Source organism: Mirounga leonina, unplaced genomic scaffold (assembly GCF_011800145.1).
Source record: "Mirounga leonina isolate KUSES-001 unplaced genomic scaffold, KU_Mleo_1.0 Mir_128, whole genome shotgun sequence".
Classification (NCBI taxonomy): Eukaryota; Metazoa; Chordata; class Mammalia; order Carnivora; family Phocidae; genus Mirounga; species Mirounga leonina.
Window position 1 is genome coordinate 2,387,884 of NW_023270320.1, and position 25,050 is coordinate 2,412,933.

Genomic DNA, 25,050 nt, shown 5'->3' on the forward strand with positions numbered 1-25,050 from the left:
CCTCGAGGGAACTGGTCCACCTGTCCAGTCCTCCCAACCTCTTGTGTCCAGAGGGGCAGATTTACTGCTGGAGATTCCAGAAGAAGCCCTCGAGGCCTCGTCTGTATTTGTTTAGAATTGTAAATTCCTCTTTCCATGATAGGCTTACAGCCAGCTGATACCGAGGGTCCCATTTAGGTCATAGACCAGGGCTTTAAAGGAAGATGATTGTTAAGGTTCCGTCCAACTCCCAAATTCCTGTGATTTGATGACATCAGGATTGTGAATACTCAGGCTGGCCCTAAACCAGGTTGGGCTGTGCTGCTTCCATCAGAAACTTCCTCCCCCTCTTTATAAAAACAGGCCCGCCCCGTTGGGCTCCCTCAGGGCCCTGTCCACTGGGCATTCTCCGGCTGCAGAGAAACCCGCCCACCCAGGGCCACTGACCCCACCCCCTGCCTTGAAATTTAAAGCAGGCCGGAGCTGTGCAAGGAGATTGGAGCTGAGGTCCCGCAAGAGCCCCGGGCTGAAGAGAAAGCTCTCCAGGGAGGGAAGGAAAGCGAGCAGTGGCGGTAAGTTGAATTCTGTGCCTCCCTGTCTGTCCATCTCCTCCTGCCTCTCTTCAAAGTCTTTCAGGCAAACTGAGCCAATAGAGGAATGCCTTAAGGAGGGACTGACTTTGTAATTCAGGCAAAAAGCGGATTAGCTAGAATCCGAGCCCAAAGGGAGCCTTCTTTTTGTATCTGCATTTCATTGGGATGGGCTGAAGCATTTTGGAGGGGCGAGGGCGGTCAGGGGAAGAGAGAATTAGGAGGGATTATTTGTTGGAGAAGAAATCTCTGCAGAGTAAAGGGGAAAGTGAAAAGAATTAGAGAGTAATGCTCTGAAGAGACAACGGGAGCCCCTCATGACTAAAGGGCAAAAAAACGTGCAATCAACTGCCTTCGGGATTTGTGGCTATCAGAGCCTGGAGGGTCCACAGTGTCTGGGCTGCCACCCTCCCTCAGTGAGCCCATTAAGAAACCGGGGCTGGGGATGGGGCGGGATGGGCGGAGAGAGCGGTGCACGACTTGCCTCCTTGCCTCAGAGCAGGATTAAGTAGGTGGGAAGTGCTGGTAAAGAGAAGGCCTCTGATCTACCCCATGTCCCCTACCCCCATCTCCACTGGTCAGTTTTTGCCCAGTGTGCAAGTATGAGGTCCTCTTTAAGGACTTTCAATTACAGAGGGGAGAATAACATCAATGGCTTTTCTTCCTAACTGCAGGACGCATATCAGAGCTTTCCAGATTTTCGCTGTTATTATCTTTATTTTCTTAACCTCCCTGGGAGGGAGCCAGGGAAGTAGAAAAACATGCTGAGCTCCCAGGTTAACTAGTGACAAACTGAAATGCAAAGAAGTGTGGAAATGATGACTTACCTGGTGGTCAAGTCGGATTAATAATGGTGATCTCCTGCAGTGGATTGATGACAGAAAATTGTGTGTATGTGTGTGTGTATTTGCAATTCCATGAACAAATTCTGCAAATATAACTAGTAAGCGGAGTCCCCTCAAAGGGGACTTCCTAGCAATTCTTGCCCACGGGCAGGAAGACTCATCCTGGGATCTAGACGCTGACTTCTCCAGAATCAATATATGACGGTCAGCCTGAGTGCTTCCTGTGAGAGCCCAGCCAGGCTCGGGGCACCAGCAGGGATTTGTGAATGTTGAAACAGAAAAAGCTCCACACCACTCATCAATTTATTCCACCTAAAGTGTTCTCAGGGATGCCAACCTCAAACCTCTGGATCTCATCAAGAATAAATGGTAGCTCCCCTCTGCCTGGGCTTAGTCTCTGTCCAGATTCCCTAAGACCAACTCAGTTTATTTTGTGATGCCCCAGATCAGATACTCCTGGTGCCTGCTACTCATCAGTGGCTTCATCACACGGGGTGGGGGGCGGGGAGGGACGGGACGACAGCCAGGGAGCAGCTGAGGGACAGCAGTGATTTGTGCTCATGGAGGAGAGATTCTGGGACTCGGCTTTATTTTCCTGGGTCCCAACATGTTGAGTACATGTTGAGTACAACATGCTCAGTACATTTCAAACTATTGTAACCAGCAACCCGGCCATACCTAGTGACCGTACCCATCTAACGCTTTTATAAATGACTGGCTGGGACCACAGAGCATTCGGGGGAACTTACTGTCCAGGGGAGGCCTGTTACTAATCTGCAAACAGCACCTTTTCTAGTTAGGGGGTTTTAGAGCCACTGAAGGGGCCCTTTGACGAAGATCATCATTTGGAAGGAGCGGTGCCAGCTTCGGGATTTCCAAAGCTTCTAATATGTATGCAGGTTATTTTCAGTCAGACAGGTGAGGGGGCAACGTGGTTCACAAGAATGGTGGTGAGCTTAGCTCCAGTTCAAATTCAAAGTCCATCCACTTTTCAGGGATACTGAGTGCCTGGTGCTGAGGAAGAATTTAGGTGTTGAGTTGAAATGTTCAATTTCACTTGATTATTTGGCACCGTGCATCTGCAGTCTCAGAATAAAATTTCTACTTTCTGTGAGTGAATTTCAGCTCTGCTCTGATGAGATGGCTAGGATGGACCATGAGTGACCAGAATATTCTCTTCATTCGTTCTTTGGGTCATTAGCTTTGCATGGAGAAAAATTCTGTGCATAGTTTCAGGCTATAAGCCTCATCTTAAGCCAACCAGCTCACAAAGCTGGTAGTCTGAAATCAAACCAGATAAAAGAATGAGGACAATTTAGACTCACAGAAAGTCAGAGCTAGAAAGCATCTTAGCGGTTATTCACTCTGGTCCAACCCTAGGTCCAGCCACATAGTCTCCTAATCCTGCCTTAGCTGTCTACTTACACATAAGAAGAGCATATTTTCTTGGCGATCTTTTGTACATTCTCCTGCCTGAGAAATTGACTTCTGGAGAAGGGGGTAGAGCGACAGACAAGCCTCTCGATCACCTGAAAAATAACACGTGTGCCAGTGGGGCAAACGAACCAGGTGCTAGGCACACAGCAAGCAATGCATAAACATTCTTAAAAGGGATGACTTGGGCAAGTTCTGGTGCCTATTACCATTACCCAGGAAATACTAACTAGCTGTTCTTCCTATAAAACTTAATGTAATTGCATGGCCTTTGCGGCTGCCCAGCACCGTCTATGCCAACAGCCGCGATCCTGAGGGTGACTCTTGGCTAGCAGGCCCATGGTCAGGCAAGCACAGCTTGCTTACGTGATGCTCCTGACGCAGGCATCCAAGGCTTGGAGAGGTTGGTTGGGGACTGATCTGGAAAACCTGATTCCCCCTTGAGCCTCTGAAGTAACCCACTTCAAGGTCAGGCTGAACCTAGATACTGAGATACCTTTATTCAAAGCCTTTTCTGTTTATTATGTGGTCACAAATATTCCACTAATTCACAACCAGACATTAGGGAATTGAAACTGAACTCATGCCCCAAAGGCTCCTCCATCCTTGGAACTTTCGGGCTTTCCGAACCATATTTCCTCCTAGGGATGCCCTCGAAGGGAGAGCCTGGGGTGTGTGAATCCTATTCCTTTGCCCAGTGGCAGGTGTTCGTGCTGAAGAGTAAGGGGTTCCGGCTGCTTGCTGCTATTACCCTGGGCCCCAGGCTGTGGTCACCTCTTGGCAATATACTCTCCGGAACACCTCTTTATTTTGTTCAACCAGCAGGTTATATAAGACCAATGCCAGGAAGCCTACCTTGACCAGCCCCTTATCTCAACAAGAGGGAACTAGATCTCCCTCCTCCACGTTCTACTAAGACCCCTTCTTCCTCTGCATTTCCACCTTCTATCCCTACCTCCCTGCATGTACCACAGCGCCGATCACACTGTACTCTGATCACCTAATCACTTGTCTGTCCTGTGCCTACAGTATGAGGTTTTGAGGATAGAACATAAATGTCTTTGCACCGTGGAGCCTGTGCTGGTCTGTGGTTGGGGCTCAGGAAACGTTTGATGGTGACTACATAGAGTTGTTAAATCTTCGCCCATGAATTCAAGAAAGAAGGAAATTAGACTGAGCTGGGGCTTGAAGGAGAGGTGGGGGGGGGGGTGGAGGACCTGATAGATGGCCCCCCAGGAGGACACCCAAAGAGGCCCTCAAGCCCCCTTGTGAGAAGACTTTGCATGAACAGCTTGATGTCAGCTGAGGCCTCTGCAGGTAGGGGACAGGTAGGGAAGCTAAGCCCAGTAACCTGCTAGGAGTAATCTAAAAGAGAAAGACCGCCAGTCAGCTGGATCTCTGCTGGCTTTTCACATTTTGTCCTGTTCATAGAAAAGAGAAACTTGTTTTATTTTGCCTTTATTTTGTAGCAAGAGCCAGTGTCTGCCACCTGGGCTGTAGAGAAAAAGAGAAGTAGTTTGGTTTTGTTTTTTCTTTTTCTGGGAAGCTCCAGTTTCCTTATTTTTCTAGCCTAATGTCTCTGGTTTTTAAACATCCTCGTGGTCTTCATCAGACGGGCCTATCAGTAGCAACAGCCTGATCTTCCAGCTGTCTCGGGCGCTAATTCCGGCTTCCTCTGAGAGTCCAGAGTGGGCCTGAGGTAAATAGGTCCTGGAAAGGCAAATTAAAAAAAAAAAAAAACATTCAAAATAGGATAAAGGACACCACCTCATATCCAGGAACTAATGGCTCCTGTTAATACTGGTCTGTGTGTGTAAATGAAAGGCGTGAGCTTTTATATCAGTTGTAAAGAATCTGGTGGCAGGTTATCACAAGATGTCCGCATGATCTAGGAAACAGTATTTGGGTATTAATGCTTGACCACAATGGGGAACCCCATAGACGTTAGCATCTTTCTGCCTCGGTAGCTTTCGGTTGTTTTTCCAGGGAGAAGCTGTTAATTTTGGTGCTCCCGTTATTGAAGGACACTTGTGACAGTCAGTACGGTTGACCTTACCGTGCACTGGCCATTGCGTCATAGGGCCTTTGCCTGCTGCTTCTCTAATTGCTGTAATAATTCAGCAAGGTGGGAATGATTGGCCCATTAGAAAATCCAGGAAACCACACACAACCTGTGTGTCATGGTTGTGTCATGGAACTTGAAGTGAAGACTCCAGAGGCTAAGCCGCTTGCCCTGAGACATGCTGCCCTTCCCAAACAGCAGCTCTGAGCGCATTAAAAACATTACGGTCCAGCAACAGGACACAGGAAGGAGTGGTGGAAAGTGTCGGCTCGAGTCCCGACACCACCTCTCACCACGTGTCTTGCCTTACGGCCAAGGCCCTTATGCTTTTTTGAAGTTCGATTCTCTCATCTGTAGAAACAAGAGAATACTATTGCCTTAAATGATTCAAGGGTTGTAAAAGGGTTTTGTAAACTCTGCCCGGTAAGTGGTAGGTACTCAAATGCCCGCGGAGCAAGGGGCATTAATCCACATACAGCTCTCTCAAACACACTGTAACATCGCTTTCCTGCGAGCCCAGGAAAACGTGGATACATTCAGTAATGATACAAGGAAAGCTTCTGATCAGTTTTCTGACTCATGGGTGTTGCAATCTGGAGGTAAACTGCAGAATTATCAAAGGATTGCGCATTTCATTGCTATGTGGCGATGTTGGTTTTAGGGAGCGGAAGGAACGCGAGGAACTACCTTTATGCCTAACACGAGACACTGTTTTAGATTAACATCAGATTGCAGGGGTTGTTTAAATTCAACCTTTGGGTTTAACATTTTATTGCACTGACTAATTGCATGAGCGTTTGTCAGTTGAACCTTGTTTTTTCTTCACAGGGTAAAAAGTTTATTAGGAAAGGGTTTCTTTTGTTTTTATCCTAAAAGGAGGCAGGATGGGTTTCTGTTTTCCTAGACCCACAACCAGCTCTCCCTTATTTCCTCCTAACAGGATTACCCAGCAGAGGGTGGACAGGGAGTAGATGACAGTGCTCAGTGCAGAGTTTTTGGAGTTGCCAGATTAATTTCATGCAACTCAGACACAAGTCATCCGCCTATGGTTTGAAGGTGTTTTGGAGAGGATTCTGCCCTGAGTAACTAGTGAGATGGGAGGGAGCTAGGAGAGGATGCTATTCTCTTCACCTCATTGGAATGGATCAAATTAGGTAAGAAACAGACTCTTCCTCTCTTGTCCCCTCGTTATTCAAGAAGAGAGAAAATAAACCTTAACACACAGAAATTTAAGTATTGAAAAGTTAAGAATTGCCTACATGATGGCAGTTTCTGAAAATGGTTTTTATTCTGAGAGCACGGCCTCTATAAAAAGCAGGACCTGTATAAGCAAGACCGGGGCTAAGAGGCTAGTGGCCCCTGTCCTGGGCTCCATCTGGGACCCACAAAGGTGAGCTTTCGTGAGGTCCCCACCTGTGGGGCAGGCCTCCTCCTGCCATCTTACCCCCTCTCTTGTCCCGACTCTAGTGACATGCCTTTGCTCTTCCAAGGAGTTCTGCCTTGGACCATTTCTTTTCTAATTTGTTGGCATTCATTCTGGGCCACGGTGGTTGGGGGGTGGAAGGAGGGTGTTGTTTGTTTAAAGCCATGAGTCACTTTACATATTGGTATTCTTGGAGACCGACTCTCTCTTACTCAGATTTCCAGAGAGAAGCTTTGCAAAGCAATAATAACCTGAGACTCTCCTCTACCAAAGATTAAGGTAACAAACCTTGCACACAGTGTAAAATTTGATCATAGTATCAACGTACTTTTGTCTTTCCCTTGCAATTTCCTGTCTCCTCTAGCTTGCTCATATTTATGCCTTTTTCTTGCTGGCAAGAGTAAAAACTACAAGTCCTTGAGTTCTATACCAGCTGGGGCAATTGCATTGTTTGTATCTAGAACCACAGAACTTGATTGAGTGACTGTGTTTGTACAGTTCTTCTATTACAGATCACTTTCACACATGTGGTTGTGTTTAAATAAAAGTACTTATATGCATTTTTAAGTGTTTCACAGTTTATACCCGTTATATCATTTGTTTTCACAACAGCAGAAACCACAGTGTGTTAGCCCTGGAGGAAACCTCGAGAGTCCGGTCCACTTGGTTTTGCATCCCTGGTCGCTGATTTTATGTCTCAAAATATAGGCGCTTTTGGGAAAGGCAGCATATCAATTTTTACTCAGTCATTCTAACCTTGTGTGAATGAGCATATCGGTCCCTTTCCGAAGGGCAGACTTTTTTTTTTCAAAGATTTTATTTATTTGACAGAGAGAGTGAGAGAACACAAGCAGAGGGAGAGGGAGAGGGAGAAGCAGGCTCCCCACTGAGCAAGGAGCCCGATGTGGGGCTCGATCCCAGGACCCTGGGTCATGACCTGAGCCGAAGGCAGACGCTTAACCGACTGAGCCCCCCCCCCCCCCCGGTTCCATCCCCGGAGGGCAGATTTTTAAGGGGGAAGATGGAGAAAGTAGGACAGTTAAGCGTCCAACTCTTGCCTGCAGCTCCTCATGATCTCAGGTCATTATCTCAGGGTTGCGAGATTGAGCCCTGCATCTGGGCTCAGTGGGGAGTCTGCTTGCGATTCCCTCCCTCTGCCTCTCCCTCAGCCCCCCGCATTCGTGCGCGCACGCATGCGTTCTCTCTCAAAGAAATAAATCTTAAAAAAAAAAAAAAAAGGACCATCTAAAGGCACTGCAACAATGGTTCATGTACTTTCCCCCGGTCCTGCCTCCAGCGGTCCTGCTGCCGTTCCAGCGGCCTCACCCAGTGCAGACTCCACAGCTATGAATGGGTGCCCATCAGTCAGCATTCCCCCACGTTACCACTGCAGAAACAAACCCTGAGGTTCTGGCTAGCATGACCATTGATTTCTCGGCCACAAGGGCACACTTCCTTGGCTCTAGCAGAGTAATCCCCTCCCTGGTTACCAGTGCATTGTTCCTGTTCTTCTCTAGAACAGTCATCACTCATGGCCGTTCAGAGGGGCCAGGGAACAGAGCCACTCCAGTGCCGTCGCCGGCAGGACCCAACGCAGCTTCCAGACAGAAGGTCAGAGATGCTCTGGAAGCAGATGAAGCTTCCACACGCAGACGTGCAGGCTGGGTCCCGCACAAGGATTCCTGCCCATGCATCCTTGAAATCCAGGCCATGCTTTATTTGCCAGGCCCTGTGTCCTGCTTTTGTTGTAGTTGTTTTTTAATTTGCACAGATTCTTTGTCAATTTGCCAAGCTCTGTGTCTGCTGAACTCCATCCACCAGAGAGGGTGCCTTTTGCAAATCTGCTGAAATCAACTCTGTGTGCTAGCGTGGGCCTGCCCGTGCTGGGGCCCCAGGATCTTGGGGACCACAGGCCTTATGGCCATTCCACCGTTACCCTCATACAGCGATGTTTTCAGTGATTCAGATTCCAGTCTAACTAAAGTGAGACATCCTGGTGGTTTTCCTTCTTCCTTCCTTTCTTCCTACTTTCCTTCCTTCCTTCCTCTTCCTTCTTTTCTTGCTTTTTGTTCTCTGACTCTGGGAAACTATGAAATAGAGCAGAAGGAAGAGAACACAGAAAAAAAATAACAAGTCATCTTTGTATTTATAGAATGAGCCTAGAAGGCCTTATACTTACTCCACACATGTCACCCCCCACCCTCCTCACCCCCAGGAGCCTGTCCTGGCACTGGCTGGCCCCACGCACCTGGAGTCCGAGTCCCTGTTTCTGGTATTCACTTTGTTCTTTGTCCAGGTGCTGCCCCCAGACCTCTACACCCACTTTAATGAAGGCAAAATAAGGACACATTTTTTCCTCCTCTCTTCCTTCTCCCTTGTCTTTGGACTGCACTGTTTGTCTGCTGGCGGGATGACTCATTTCTTTGTCATCCTCCTACCCCATTCAGCCTGTCCAGATGCTCTCATTGCCTCTGTGCAGCGAGATGGAGCTATGGCCTTGTTTGAGATTGTCCCTGGATCGGCTCAAGGCCCAGCAGGGCCCCAAAAAGTGGAGGAAGGTAAGGACTGACAGAACAGAGACTGTCTCGCACTCTCCCCAGAGCAGAAGACAAAAATAGACTCCTTTGCCCCTTACGCCCCTCAGTTACCAAGGCTTTTCACATGAGGCAGCTGTGGGAGCCGCAATGGAAGCCCTAAGTCCTGCTCCGCCTCCCCATCTGGTCCCCGCCCCCATTTGTCCGGGGAATGCAAATGTGTTGATACCGCACTTCTCACTTGGCAATGTTCCAGCATCTAGAATTGTGTTCCAGTTAGAAGGACCCAGAGGTCCTTCTTTTTTTTTTTTTTTTTTTTTTTTTAGGACCCTGAATTCTTGAAATAAAACTGTCTTGGTGGGCATCCAGGGGAAAAAAAAAAAAGCAACCCCCACCCCGCCCCGCACTGGGGGCTTAGGCTAACGAGTTTATTGAAAGGGCTGGTTGGTTTGGCAGGCAGTGCTCAAGTTCCTTGTTGATGGGTGGCTCATTTACTCATTCATTGCTTCAGAATTTCTTCATAAAATCCCCGAGAGCTACCTCAAGGCTTGGCCAGGATAATAAAGGATGGGACAGTCTATATGCATATGTGAAACAGGATTAACATCTGGAGGAAGAGGGGCAGTGCATTTAACAAGATCTATTTTAAAAGGTTATAGGAAATGGGATGAAATTAAGAAGGGAAATTTAAGAGGGGTTTTGGGAAATTTTGAAAAAGAAATCCAGAGCAGTTCCCTGTGACCAGAAGATTCCACCAAGTGCTCTTGTTTCCGATGGGCTCAACTCCCCACTGCTCTCTTCTGAAACTTCAAGAAGCCTGTGAGCAGTAGCAAGCTTCCTCCTCCCAGTGAGAAAAAGGCCCCCAAAGAGCACACCCTACGTGGCCCCCTGCCCAGTGGGGGGGCCTTGGCACTCCAAATTAGAACAAAGGCAGATTAGATCCTGCCTTCTTTCTGTTTCCTTCACAATGGGGGAGGGAGGTGGGGCCGGGCTGTGCTGGTTGGCAAGCTGCCCCTCTGAGCCTTGCCTGCTATTTCTCGTTGGAATCCTGTCAGCCAGCCCCTGCTGCTCCCTCCCCTCGTCCCCGGCTCCATTTGCCCTCCCCTGCTTGTCCCCAGCAGCCCCAGAAGAAGCAGTGGGGCATAGAGTCCTTGCACCCCCCACTCACCCTCTCTTTTTACCCTTGCTCCGAGGGGGGCCTGTGGCCAGTGACTGCATGGGCACTTCCAACAGGGAAGTTCTTTGCAAAGAAACAAAGGGGCCAGAGCCAGGCCAGGATGAGAGTTTTGGAAGCCTCTGATCTGACAGGGCCCTTGAGGATCCTTGCGATGGGGGAGGGGTGGGACCCAAAGTTGTTGTGACTGAAGGGAAATGAGTCAAGGGAAGAAATGCCCTGATTTAATTCTTGTGGACAAAGGAGTGAGTGGGCCTACCAGACCACAAAATAACACTCCGACCAACTAACCTAGTTTAAGCTGCAGAGGGCAAGATCACTGGGGAAACTGGGAATTTGGAGTCCAGGAAGATCTGAGTCTAAAGACCAAAAGCCAGATGCCTCTGTTCCTCTCTGCCAATTTGCACTTTGCTGGGCCTGTCTATAAAATAAGAGACAGACCTTCCAAGGGAGCAGTGGGGGGCGGGAGGGGTGAGAGCTGGGGCAGAGGAGCATTTCCTGTGTGGGACAAGGAGGCGTGGAAGTTCTAAGCGCAAGAACCGAGATTATCGGAGGTAAGTTGGCTCTGCGAGGTGCCGGCCGTAGAATCCCTGTGGTGTCCTCTGAAAAAGTTTCAGAGGGGACATTTCTGTGGTTCCACCTAGTTGACCCCAGGGCAGGAACTCACTTTGAGCAAACCAAACTGGGACACTGGGTCCCTGGGCTGCCAAGAAGCACCAGGGATGGTCTCACTATTCAGCCCACAGAGAACTCTGGGCGAGACGATCTAGCCACCTGTGTCTATTGATGGATGAATGGATAAACAAGATGTGGTCTATACAGACAACGGAATCTCAGTCAGCTTTAAAAAGGGAGATTTGGAGGCACCTGGGTGGCTCAGTCAGTTAAGCTTCCGACTCTTGATCTCATCTCAGGTCTTGATCTCAGGGTCATGAGTTCAAGCCCTACGTTGGGCTCCATGCTGGGTGTAGAGCCTACTTTACAAAAAAAAAAAAAAGGAGATTCTGACACATGGCTCCACATAGATGAACCTTGAGAAGAGTATGCAAAGTGAAATGAGCCAGTCACAAAAGGACACGTACTCTTATGATTCCACCTATATGAGGAACCTAGAGAGTCATCATAGGCATAAAGACAGAAAGCATTCTACTTTCTGGTGGTTGCCAGGGGAATGGGGAGTTACTGTTTATTGGGTGCAGAGTTTCAGTTTGGGAAGATAATAAAGTTCTGCAGAGGGGTGGTGGTGATGCTTGCATAACAGTGTGAACATGCTTAATGCCACTGAACTGTGCACATAAAAAGGGTTAAGATGGTCAACTTTGATGTATTTTACCACAATAAAAAATATATACAATTAAAAATGTCTTCCAGAGGCACCTGGGTGGCTCAGTCCATTAAGGTCTGTCTTCGGCTCAGGTCATGATCCCAGGATCCTGGGATCGAGCCCCACGTTGGGCTCCCTGCTCAGTGGAGAGTCTGCTTCTCCCTCTCCCTCTGCCTACTTGTGCTCTCTATCTCTCTGTCAAATAAATAAAATCTTCAAAAACATCTTCCAGGCATCCATGGGAGCTGATGCTGGAGGGACTGGCCATGATCAAGTCCTAGGTTCTTGACCTTTCCATACTCCTTGATCTCTCGATCACACGATAAAGTTTTTTTTCCCCCTTCCTCTTCCAGAATTTAAGGGACACTCTGAAGGAACAGTGACTACAATGAGGAGAGAGCTGGTGTGCGTCCTGCTGCTTTGTGGAGCAGCCCTCACCTTGTCCAGCCAGGTAGGAGGGCAGTTCAGGTCTGCCCCGAGCCTCGAGCCCGTGTCCCCTCAATGGACTCAGGAGCCCCAAAGTGGGGTTCTGTCAGAGTGCAGAGGTCAGCAGTTACGGAGCGCAGTGCACACACTCCTCTCTCTGTAGGATGCTCAGGATTCAGGGTTCCGGGTGCAGAACCCTAGGCAGTTCTTCTGACTTGGGCAAATAGTACTTAATCCTATTCCACTGCTACTGCCTGCCTTCTTTGGAGCTGTTTTTAAAGGATGTGTTTGAATTCATCCATAAAGCATCTAAAAAAGATGGTGCACAAGCCGTGAGCCATGGAAGCTGGCAAGCTGACCTAGGCTGCTTACTATCTACTTGGGATGGAAGCCATACTACGGACATGCTCTCTAAAAACGCCCAGCGAGCAAGGGCACCATGGAGGGCCCGATGAGCAGTACCTGCACAGTGAGATTTTAGAGGAGAGAGTTGGAGGGGATGGAGCGGGGCTACAACTCCACTAACCCCTTGTGGCTATTTAAATTTAGAATTAAATGCAATTAAAAATTCAGTTCAGTCGCACTAGCCCCATTTCAAGTGCTCAGTCACCACACGTGACTAGTGGTTACGGTATTGGACAGCACAGGTATTAAAGATTTTCATCACTCAGAAAGCTATTTTGGCAGCATTGCTCTTTCTAGAAGGGGAGGACGAATTAGAAAAGAAGGCAAGAAGTGGACATTGCACCTGGGGCCGGCTACCCGAGGGGGAATCTTCAGGGCAGGTGGCATCTGACTGGGGGTGTGTACGCGGGCTCTAGATCAACCACGTTTATTCCTAACACGCCCAGCATGGGCTGATCCTTCCTCCACCGCTGGTTGCTTTGCAGGAAATCCACACCCGATTCAGAAGAGGAGCCAGATCTTACAGAGGTAAGGTGAAGCTGAGGTGGAAGGGGGTCTATGGAAGCAGGAAGCAGAGTCAGGGTTTAGGAACTCAGGGTGCCCTAGGCGCTGTCGCGGATTTATCTTCCACCACACCCAGCTTATGTAAGCTGTGTGAAGGTGAAATTTTGCTGGGTCATTCCGTAAAGATGCCTGCGTCACCCCCCAGCCCTTACTCATTCACCTAGTTAGCTGAGGCCAGGTTGTGAGAGGACAGGAACAGGCGTGCCCTCAAGGAGTCCGGCTGTCAGAGGGTCACAGAGCTGGTGGGAGCCTGCCAGCCCAGGGGCCCGAAGTCCTGTTACACAGGTGACAAGACAGAGCCAGAGATTGAGCGACTGGCCCAAGGCCACACCGAGGCCAGGCACTGGTCCTCCAGGGTCCTTTTCTGGGCTGTGAGCCCCATCCCGCCAGAGTCCACCTGGCATCTTGTTAACTGCCACCTCCGTGCTTCCACGTCTTCTGGTTGGTAAAACTGGAGTAACGAACCTGGGTTACCTCACAGAAGTTCCACAGGTGTGGAAAGACCTTTCGCTCTAGAGTCGACTCTAGAAACCTGAGGAAATCGCCATGAGCATTAGGTAGGATTCCAAAAATAAAACATGCTAGCAGCCAGATTGTCTTGACTCTGGCTGGAAGAACTCTTGGGCCCAGCTTCACGTCTAAAGCTACCAATTTAGGACCCTCATTTCTTGTCCTTCATGACCTAGTTCCTTTGGCTCTGGAAGGCTTTGCAATACCTCTTTTAAAGCGGAAGTATGCTGTAACTTTTTTTTTTTTGAGAGAGAGCGAGAGCGCGAGTGTACACGCATATACACACACGCACGCACACACCCACGTACATGCAGGGTGGGGGGAGGCGCAGAGGGAGAGGGAGAATTTTCAGCAGGCTCAAGAGGGCCCAACATGGGGCTCAGTCTGAGACCCTGAGATCATGACCTGAGCCAAAACCGAGAGTCAGACGCTTTAACTGACTGAACCACCCAGGCGCCCCAACGCTATTCACCCATAAAGCAACTCTTAATGCCTTTGCTGTTGGATAGCACAGCATTTCCGACAACGGTATCCTGGCCCCAGGGGACCCTCAAAAGAAACAACAGTATTATTTACAATGAGCATGTGTCACTTCTTTAATTCATGAAAAGTTGAAGATTTCTTAAGTTGGCATTCTGGTTTGCAAACAGAGAGGCAAAGAGGGCTAGAATATCAGTGTGAGTACTTAGACCGTTTTCATTATATCAAAGATACTAGTGAGAGCAGCACATTCCCCACACAGACTAAGGTGTGAATTTTCTTTCTTTTGGGCTAGCAATGTGTCATTTCAGTGTGGTAACACTCATGTGGATCAATAACTCTGGTAGGCAATTATATACGTGTGCATATTTCTGATGAATTAAAATGAAAAATTAGGGGCACCTGGGTGGCTCAGTCGGTTGGGCATCTGCCTTCGGCTCGGGTCATGATCGCAGGATCCTGGGGTCGAGTCCCACATCGGGCTCCCTGCTCGGCGGGAAGCCTGCTTCTCCTTCTCCCTCTGCTTCTCCCCTCCACTCCTGCTCACCCTCTCTCTCTCTCAAAGAAATAGAATCTTTAAAAAAATAAATAAAAACATAAAATATAATGAAAAAGTAGAGTATTACTTAGTAAATGCATTTTGATAAATTCTTCCGAGATGAGGGCCCCGCCAGGGAAGAACAATAGAAGCGGTCTTTGGTGACAGATTCGCAGGTGTGTGTTGTCTTCCGGCCGGGAGCAGGGAAGGGATGAAGGGTGGGTTGTATGACAAGTGAGTGAGGGACTCTCAGAAGGACCCGCGGTGGGGCGGCAGCGTTTGGGGATCGTGCCCTCAAGAGGCCGCCTGTCCCTCGTTCTAGTGAGCTGCAGAGACGAGAAGACGCAGACGCTGTACCTGCAGAGCGAGGCGTGGCTGCGCCCGGGCCTGCGGGGCAACCGCGTGGAGTACTGCCGCTGCATGGCCGGCCGCGCGCACTGCCACTCGGTGCCCGTCAGGGGTACGTACGCGCGCCCCGCTCTCCGGCCCACGCCCCGTGTGTCGCCGGTCCCGCGGGGCGCAACTTCAGATGGAGGTTCTGGGCGTGCTGGGCCTCAGGCTAAGGTGGAGGCGCTGAGCCAGAGAGTGAGACTGACCTGGGGCCCTCGACTTCCGCCTGGCCTCAGCTTCCACCTCCGTCAAATGGGGAGAATGGGCGCACCTACCTCACGGTTTGCCAAGGGAAAAGATAGCTCCTTTTGTCAACCGCCGAGACTGGTGCCTGGCAGGCGGAGCTCACTCCTCAGATCCTAACCCCTGTTATCCTTGGAACTGCTGTGAAAGTGATTGGGGCTTCCTTGTTTGTCCTTGACAGTTTGCAGCGAACAGAGGTGCTTCAATGACGGGGCGTGTCGGCAGGCTCTCTACTTCTCAGATTTTGTCTGCGAGTGTCCTGAAGGCTTTTTGGGGAAACGCTGCGAAATAGGTGAGTGGTGGGTGGGTGGTGTGAGAAGAGGGCCAGAATCCCAGGTCTTCCCAGAAAGGAGAGGAAGTGTGTGGTGACGGGGGCGGGGTGGGGACAGGGAAGGGTCCTCCAAGGGTCCGTTAGGAAGCCAGAGTGCTGGGCGCAGCGGGCAGAGCCTTGGGTGCCAAGCTGGGGTCTGCCTGGGGGAGCCTGGCCACCCCGTGTACCTCCTGCGCCCCAGAAGCTTCAGCAGCCAGCCTGCCTCGCTGGTTTGGGGTGACGCCAGAGCAGACGTGAAACCCCTTTGGAAAACTAAATGGCAGAGGGGGGAATGCACATGGGAGGCGTCACGTGTCCTGTTTTCTCTCTCTTTTTTTAAAGATTTTATTTATTTATTTGAGAGAGAGAGGGAGCATGAGTGGGGTGAAGGGCAGAGGGAGAAGCAGACTCCCCGCTGAGCGGGGAGCCTGAGGCGGGGCTCGATCTCGGGAGTTCGGGATCATGACTGAGCCACCCAGGTGCCCCATGTGTCCTGTTGTCAATCAGATGCCAGTGCCACGTGCTACAAGGACCAGGGTATCACCTACAGGGGCACGTGGAGCACCGCGGAAAGCGGGGCCGAGTGTGTGAACTGGAACAGCAGCGTGCTGGCCCTGAAGCGCTACTCGGGCCGGAGGCCCAACGCCATCCAGCTGGGCCTCGGGAATCACAATTACTGCAGGTGCGGGGCCCCCCTTCCCGCGTGAGCTCGCTTCCCGCTGGGGAGGAGCGGCCACAGCTGGGGACACCACCGGGGGCTCATCAGGCGGCGGGCTCCACGGAAACAGAACGGGCGCCTTCTCTACCGATGCAGCGACGTGCGTGGGGGGCGCGGGGGGCGCGGGGCTGGCCCGTCTGGAGCCTGTGGGCAGGCCCGCGGGCTGCGAACTCACACGGGCTTTGCTGTCGCGGTCTGGAGGCAGAGGTCTTCCCAGCTTTTGCCCCGACGGCCTTCCGCAGGCTGGATGAGGCTGCCACATGATACAGGATAATCTCCTCTACTTGAGGTCCGCTGATTGCGGCTGTTAACCCTAGCTACAAAATCTCTTCTCGGCGGCAGCTGGATTAGCGTTCGATTAGATAACTGGGCACTTAGAGCCAAGTTAACCCATAAAACTAAACACCACAGGCCAGCCCTTGTCAACATGGCTTCTGTGCACACCTCCTTAAAGCATACTTAGTCTCAGAACGCAGACGGTAGCTAAGTCATACTTCCACCCAGCATGAGCCAGCTCCCCGGTGGACCGCCGAAAGTGCACTGACCTTTTCCCTGGAAGAGGATGCAAAGTCTTTGGGTCTCAGAGGGAGGCTTCACTTGTCACCTCCCCCGGCCTTCCCTGGCTGCTTTTTCAGAAACCCGGACGGGGACTCAAGGCCCTGGTGCTACGTCTTCAAGGCGGGCAAGTACAGCAGTGAGTTCTGCAGCACGCCAGCCTGCCCCGAGGGTAAGTGCTGCTTGCCCACCCTCCCGGGCAGCGTCCCCGGAAGTAGAGCCTAGGACAACCAAGCTGATAGTGTTTCTACAACTGAGGAGACTAAGGAGTGGGCTGGTGGTTCATCATTTTGGTTGCAGAGGGAAGAAAGTCAGGAGACTTAGGTCCTCACCCGGGCCTGGCCTCTAACTAGCGGTTGGACCTTGAGCTGGCCTCTTTACCCCCCGGGCCCCCCATTTCCTCATGTACAGAGGAGAAGGGGGGCTGCATTGGTGCTTTCCGGTCCTTTTGAGGATGAATGGGGATGCTCCCTTTTGTGATTGATGGGCCTTTTTCTCAGTCTCTTTCTCTTTAAGATGTTTAATATGAGAAGATTTTCCAAATTCAAAAATACTAAATTATAAAAAAGCACTATGAACTCTGTGGTGCTTTTACAAATAATGATATCCCAATAGTATTAAACATGTGTTTTAAAGTTCTAAATATTCATATACAATAATAATGTGCCTTCTGCCTACAGGTAAATCTGACATACCTGTGAATTTGAGGACTCTTTATAGTAATTCTAAAGCATCCTCTCCCCTCCCAGGATCAGTAAATTGGGACTCACTAGTCTAGGTGGCGTTAAAGATCGCCTTAATTATGCTGTTTATAGTGGTACACTCTGCCAGTTTCAAATGGGGAGAAAGGAGGCTAAAATGGGGCAAATCGGTGAAAATAGGCAGCATCCATAGGTCCATATGCTCTCTTCCTGCTCAAGCCCAACAAACCCTTCAGAGCACTGCAGACAAAATCTGAGAAACTGGGGCCTCTGACGTGTCCCTCCACTGAAGAACTCTGCTTTGCACAACCTGTCAAGTATAAGTAAGGAAACCCCCAGTTACTTTCAAAGCAGCTCCAGCAATAATCGCTACTAACTGGGCATAGACCCTTCCTGCCGAACGTGAACAAACCCTCGGAATCTCTCAACACAGCAAACCAGGCAGCCGCATCCAACCGATGAAAGTTGGCCCCCCAACTGAAAGCCATTTACCATCCCTATGTCAAAGGCCTTGAAGGAGGAGGAAAGAGGGGAGCGGGATGGTGTCTCCTCCCTCCTATGGGCAGGCTAACTGCCTTCATCCTCTCAGGCCAGCAGCCCCGCTCAGGGCCTGCTGCAAACCCCGACTCGCCTGCTGTAGCATTTAATTGGTTTTGTTTCAGTTTGAGATTTCTTCTGTTCCAGAAAAAAATGAGGACTGCTACTTTGGTAAAGGGTTAGCATACCGTGGCACCTACAGCCGCACTACGTCTGGTGCCTCCTGCCTCCAGTGGAATTCCATAGTCCTAAAAGGCAAGTTCTACACAGCGTGGAGGACCAATTCTCAGGCCCTGGGCCTGGGCAACCACAATCACTGCCGGTACGTAGCACCGGGTCTGTGGGGTTCATGTCTGGGCAGAAGGCAGCACTGGGACGTGGGGTAGGAGATTTCATGCCTCAAGTTACATGAAAGACCCAGTGGGTGGGAAGGAACCATGGGTATTCTCTAGTCACACCCATTCACTCGCTAGAATAACACCTATTATAAAGAGGGAAGTTCACCAGTTTGTCAGCCCACATCCCACGTTCGAGGTACTGTCCCATAGCCACTTAGTCCTCATCGGTTCTGTTCTTGTCTGGCTCCTTTCTCCCAGGGAATCACAAGACTGTCCTCACAGCACAGCTCACAGTCCCTTCCAACATCCCTGTGAGAGGGGAATGTTGTGTTGCTGATAGAAAAACAAAATTAAAGTTGTTTTCCTCTGGTGAGATCTCGCACAGAGCCAAGTTCAGAACTCAGGCCCCTCCTTCCCAGCTCATTGTTTTGCCATTGGTTTACTGAGCCTCCTCCTGCTCTCACGTGGCTTCTGATGTGCTTGAAAACCTTAAACTCTCTTACCATCTAGGAACCCAGATGGGGATGCCAAGCCTTGGTGCCACGTGCTGAAGGACCGCAAGTTGACGTGGGAATACTGTGACGTGCCCCAGTGCTGTAAGGGCTGGCCCTTGGCCACCTCCCACTGCCCAGCCCCCCTTACTGACCATTCCCTCCGCCACTTCCTGTGTCCTCACAGCTGTCTGATTCAGACTGTGTAGCTCCCAGATTTTCAGGAAGGCCTTGGTGGGGGAGTCTCCATGACTGAAGCAATGGCGGGATGACAACTCTCTGGGCAGGTGTTCACTTCTCATGCACGAGGGTGACGCAGAGGGGCAAAACGGAAGAGAAGAACGGCCAGTTTCTCTTAGAATTCATTAGGCTCTGAACTTCTCTCTCCAGATGCCTTTATTAATGATCGATGATGAGGTCATGGTGAGCATGGAGGAGGATAGCTCACGTATACGGCTCCCTAGATAACAAAGTGCTCTCATAGCGTTCTCCTGACAGTGTGGTGAGAGGCAGTCTTCCTGTCTTCGGTTTCTGGATGAGGAAACCAGCTCAGAAGTCACATGGCCTGCCCAAGCTCACTGGGCTCCGAGTAGCAGAGCCCGGGTCTGATCCCACGTCCTCTGACCCCACAGCTGCTACTTCTGCTGTGAACTCTTCCAGCCTTTCTCACAGAGCCCGTTTCACACAGGGGACCTGGGTGGGTGGAGGGAGTGGAAGACGGAGAGGAAATTCAAGTTGGCACATTTTGCTAAAAAACTTTAGTTTAGAAATTGTCTGAGAATAGATTAGTATTAGTCCATTCCTGTGAACACACATATTAGCCAGAATGTTTCTCAAGGAACATAGTACCTAACTGGGCAGGTAAGACACAAACTACCAGTGGACTCACAACCAAGGCCATGCATGGTGCGTCCTCCCTGAGCAGTACCGGTGAGCCCGCTCGGAGCCGGTGGGTTGGGTGTGTGAAGAAAGCTCCATGAGGAGGTGGGATTTCACCTAGGCCTTGAAGGATGGACAGGGTGCAGTAGATGGAAAAGAAACAGGGTAGACATTCTCCAGGAGGGAGCTGCAGGGCCGCGTTATTTCTGAAGCCAGGAGGCGGGTGCAGGAGAAAACGGGGGGTAATGAAGCATGGCAGAAAGATCCCATTTGGAGTCAGACAAATCTGGGTTCTAATCCGGGGGCCGCTGTGACCTTGGGCAAAAATTTCCCAGCCTCTCTGAAGTTCAGTGTTGTGAGGGTTAAAGATAGTGTATGTGCAGTGGTCGGTGTGCACTATGTACCCAACAGATGAGAGCTGTGGTTTTCGTTAGCGCGGACACTGTTCTGTCCCTCTGTGTAGCCTGGACACAAGCAGTAAGCCTGTGGAAACTCGGGGTTCCAAGAGGGGAAACCAAGATAGGTGCTCAAGGAACTCACCCAAGGACCGCAGGTCTGATCTCCCTTCTCTGTGCTTTCCTCTCCCAGCCACCTGTGGTCAGAGACAGTACAAGCAGCCGCAGTTTCGCATTAAGGGAGGACTCTACACAGACATCACGTCCCATCCGTGGCAGGCCGCCATCTTTGTCAAGAGCAGGAGGTCACCAGGAGAGAAGTTTTTTTGTGGGGGAATACTGATCAGTTCCTGCTGGGTCCTGTCCGCTGCCCACTGCTTCCAGGAGAGGTAGGGACTTCAGAAAACCCAGTCAGTCTCCCTAGACTTTGAGGCCTTGAAACCGGGGCCCGTTAGAAGAAGCCTCACAGCGAGCAGCATGTCCTAAGGCTCTTTCTCCATTAGGTACGATGCCCACCACCTTAGGGTGGTCTTGGGCAGAACATACCGAGAGGTCCCTGGAGAGGAGGAACAGAAATTTGAAGTCGAAAAATACATCATCCATGAGGAATTTGATGGCGACACTTACAACAACGATATTGGTGAGATGTCCTATGCCCCCTGCTCCGGATGACACGACACACACCCACCCATGTGCATCCACACCTCGGCCTTCCACACCCTCGCCCTCTCTTCATCTTCCTCCCCTCCAATCAGACGAGCATCGCATGGGGCTTATTCTCTTCTCGCTCTCCTCCCAGTCCTGCTGAAACTGAAGTCGGAGTCGCTACACTGCGCCCAGGAGAGCGACGCCGTCCGCACCGTGTGTCTCCCCGAGGCCAACCTGCTGCTGCCCGACTGGACAGAATGCGAGCTGTCTGGCTACGGCAAGCATGAGGCGTGTAAGTGGAAGGAAGTCTCGGCCCCATCCTGTCTGTCTGCAGGATGGCGGGGCGTGCAGTTATTGAGAGGAAAAAGTCATGAGAAAGTTCTAGCCCTGGCTCAGGCACTGACGCTGTGTAAATGTAGGCAAGTTCCCTGCAGACCGAGAACCAACGTCTGCCTGCCCCACCTCTCGGGGTCACTGTGCAGGTCAAGAAAGGGGTGAAAAGTACAAGTGCTTCTTCGAAGGGCCTAAGATCGCAGGAAGGTTCTGATAAGAAGTGGAGGCCGGTGATGAGGGTATGCGGCTCTTGCGCCTCTCTGTTCATGCAGGCCCGAGTCCACACCCTAGATCTGCACCTTGTAGCGGTGGGACCCAGGACGGGTTTTTATGTTACACGGCTCCGAGCCTCGGCCCCCTCACTGGTCACATGGGGGTAGAATTGCCTACCTCCTTAGATTATGAGAATTGAATGATAGTAGGTTAAGCCAGTGGTTTTCAGCTGGGGTGTTTTTGCTCCCCAGAACACAATGGCCATGTCTGGAGGCATTTTTGCTTGTTACAACTCAGGATGGAGGTTTATACTAACATTTAGTGAGTCGAAGCGAGGGGACCTGCCAAATACCTGCAGTGCACAGGACAGCCCCCCTCAAAAAAATGATCTGGCCCCAAATGTCAGTAGCGCTGCTCCTGAGAAACCATGGGCTAACCTCTATAAAAGAGCTGGTTTTGTCGGTCAAAACGATATTGACAATATTTCGTAGGCTTCAGCCTCATCGATCTGAAAGCTGGATCCAAGTTAGCCATTATTAGAAACGTCGGCTTCCTCCTTCTAAAAGGTTTACAAATAACTTTCCCTAAAACGGTCAGCTATCTTCCCTTCTCTGTTTCAGCTTCTCCTTTCTATTCTGAGCGGCTGAAGGAGGCTCATGTCAGGCTGTACCCGGCCAGCCGCTGCACATCACAGCATCTGTTCAACAAAACCGTCACGAACAACATGCTGTGCGCCGGAGACACGCGAAGTGGCGGGAACCAGGCAAACCTGCATGATGCCTGCCAGGTAGACACGGGGGTCTCGCCCACCTGAGGGGAAAAGTGGTCCTCGGCCCACAGGTTCCTAAGCAAGACAAAAGTTATAGCCCGAATGGATGCGTTCATTTTGGTGAGGTGCTAGAGATTCTAGATGAGGGCCTCAACAAAATAACACAATCGGAGAGAGATCAAAGTTACCCAAACCTAAGAAATCTAAACTGCAGGAAATGTCCCCAATGTCTACACCGGAAACTCCACCTGATTCAGGGTTTCCTGTAAGCCCAGGCAATTGATCAACTATTGAAGTGATGGGTAAAGCAACACAAACGAAGCAATTCTTGACTTCTGGAGGGGCTGGAGAATTGGAGTCCGCCATGTAGGGGTGGGGAGGAGAAGCTGCAGCTTGCCGGGGAGTATGACCCAGATGATTTGTGAGAAAGAAGTTTTAAGAACTCATATCAGCCCTAATATGAGGTTTTTCGCCTGGGAAAGCAAACTATGTCAGGCTCTCTGTCAGAGTCGGTACTTCTATCTCATGAAAACAGGGCACTGGCATGGGACACACACCAACGGTGGTATTAGGACCGAAATATAACCAAGGCCCCATTACTGATGAGACATTTTCGAGCCTACAGTGTGCCAAGCTCTCCATCGAGGGGCTGGGGGTTAGAGGGGAAACAAAAAGAGGGAAGCAGGGCTCTTCCATTGAAGACTTTGTGGGCTTTGTTCTTATAAGGTAAATCATATCAGCATTTTCCCTTCAGTTCCTTGACAACCTTTGTCTCTTTTTGAATGGTTTCTTCAGAAACCTCAGCTGTACCCCTAGCTCAACAGTCATAAAAAGGTTGTATGTAAAGTGAAACCATGATCTGTAAGCTTCAAGTTAAAAGCAAAAACGAGATCATTTTGATTCAGTAAGACAATAACAGCCAACATTTACCAAGAGTTTTACAAAATGTCATGCTTTCTCCCAATTAATTCCCATAACAACCTCCCATACAGTAGATAGTATGATCCCTATCTTTGAGATAAGAATACTGAAGCATAGTTAGCCTAAGGCCACACAGCTAGTAAGTGGTAGAGTTAAAAGGAGGGTTGTGGCCTGAAATATCTGAGCAATTATCTCAATTCTACTTTGCAATGTAGATACAGCGTAATTGTCTACAGGATCAAGATCATCGAGATAAAAATTTCCCTCTCTGAATTTTGAATAAGACAACAATTAGCACTACAGATATTAACCCTAACTACCCCCCCCCCCCCCCCGCCCCGCAAAGAGTCTGCGTTTTTTGCAAACAACTAACCTGTTCTCTCTATTGCAGGGTGACTCAGGTGGCCCCTTGGTGTGTATGAAGGACAACCGCATGACTCTGGTTGGCATCATCAGTTGGGGCATTGGCTGTGGGCAGAAAGATGTTCCTGGTATATATACCAAGGTTATTAATTACCTAGACTGGATTCAAAACAATATGCAACTGTGACCAAGGACATCCAGTTCCCTGAAATCACGGGAGACCCTACTTCCTCTACTTCAGAAGACACACTAAGGCGGAGTGCTTCTTTATAGAGCTGAGCCATCACACAGTACAAGTGGATGGCAGGGCAGGGGGAACCCATAGGAGAGGGGAGAGGATAGGTTTTAATAGGTACTTCCCATTTTAGAAGTTTTCAGGGGTTAAGATCTGATTTCAGAATATAGTTTGTCAGCCGAGAAGACAGATAACGCCAACCCCTCCTGGAATACCACCATCTAAGGCAGAAGAGAGGGAGAAGAGAAACCCAACCTCCTGATCTGTCACCACGAGCAGCTTTGGAAATGGGACCACAAAGATAAAAGCATGTCTCAATAGTAAAAAAGTAACTAGATCCTTCAGGAAGGAAGGATTGCATTAGAAATGGAATGTCTGTCTATAGTCACAAGGAAGCCCAACAGGCGCCTCCTAATAAGGGATGGGCTGGCTGGCCAGGTCATGTTTCTCAACACCATCTTTTAAATCAAGTATTTGGCTTTTCCCTTTCTCCACTTTACAGCTCTTGGAAGGAAATCTTTTTGTGTATAGTGTAAATCTTTTTTTCTTTATAATAAAACAGGAGACTTGTATCATTTTAGTAACTGGTAAACTAGGCTTTAGTATATTTATATCAATCCATTTTAGTTTTTACTTTGTTGTCACGCCCCTGTATTATACTGTGCTGAAATAATAAATTCAGATTATTTTTCACGTATTTTCCCAAATCAGAGTGGGATAATTTTGTTACACTTGCAGTATCTCACAGCTCATTTATTCTTGTTACTCATGGTCACATTTTAAAAATCATCTCAAGTATTTCCTTTCATTCATTTGGAATATACAGAATACTCGCTGCATACAAGGCAACATGCTAGGTGCTGCAGACAGTAAAAAGGGGGAGGGAGGCAGTTCTCGGTTTGACAGGAAAATAAGATAAAGAAATACCCAGGTAGAACAGAGACGGGTCACAAAAACGGCAGAGAGAAACTTTTACTTTTCAGTTGCAGGAAGTATGAGGGAATCTTAAGGAAAAACAAGTAGGGCCTTCAAAAATTGGGCGAGATCTGGACTGGTGGGGAGGAGGTGTGGGCAAGGCATCCTTGAGACCAGGAATGTCACTGCATGGAAATATAGAGATCTGGAGAGGAAAAAGGGCGGTGGGAGTATGGGGAAGGATTTTGTACAGGTTGTTGGAAGTGAAGGTCATGAAGAGTGTGGGTAGGAACTTAGATTATGGTGCTTTGAATGCCAAACTGAGTTTTGGACTTAATTCTAGAGGCAACAGGGAGCCACTGGGGCTTGTGCGTAAGAGAAGTAACGAACAGAGCATGCCCCGGGGAAAAAGAACCCTGAGGGGGATGGAATGAAAGCCGACTGGGTATGCAGACTCCGTGGGCCACAAGCGAGGTAGTAGAAAGGAGAAGCAAGAGGGTACGAAGAACAGAAGCACGACCTTGAAGCTAGTATTGGCCGTTTTCTTCCCATTCCATTTTCCTTCCCTGTTGTCTGAAAGAATTAACTCCCAGACCGTGGGGCGCCTGGCTGCCTCAGTCAGAAGAGCATACAGCTCTTGATCTCGAGGTTGTGAGTTCGAGCCCCATGAGGGGTGTAGAGATTATTTAAATAAATAAAACTTAAAAGAAAAAAAAACATGAATTCCCAGACCAGTCCACACTAGTATGTTACTTCAGGATGCTGCTTTCTGCTTCTCCTAGGCTACTTTCTTAACTAGAGCTGCAGC

The 25,050-nt window shown here is 49.7% G+C and overlaps 1 protein-coding gene across 2 annotated transcripts; it reads left to right on the forward strand.

Annotated features, from left to right (window-relative positions):
* The first annotated feature begins 442 nt into the window (after positions 1-442).
* Positions 443-24,021, forward strand: PLAT (plasminogen activator, tissue type). Of its 2 annotated transcripts, none has more exons than XM_035003952.1 (14): positions 443-551; positions 11,719-11,816; positions 12,682-12,724; positions 14,611-14,748; positions 15,103-15,213; positions 15,739-15,913; positions 16,585-16,676; positions 17,890-18,064; positions 18,591-18,676; positions 20,039-20,234; positions 20,349-20,485; positions 20,645-20,785; positions 21,660-21,826; positions 23,121-24,021. In XM_035003952.1, the coding sequence occupies exons 2-14, from the start codon at positions 11,754-11,756 to the stop codon at positions 23,277-23,279; spliced, it is 1,683 nt and encodes a 560-aa protein (XP_034859843.1). In that variant the 5' UTR covers positions 443-551; positions 11,719-11,753; the 3' UTR covers positions 23,280-24,021. The 2 variants fall into 2 exon arrangements, with proteins under 2 accessions (XP_034859843.1, XP_034859842.1); XM_035003951.1 differs by lacking the exon at positions 443-551 and adding an exon at positions 7,606-7,944.
* Positions 24,022-25,050: the final 1,029 nt, after the last annotated feature.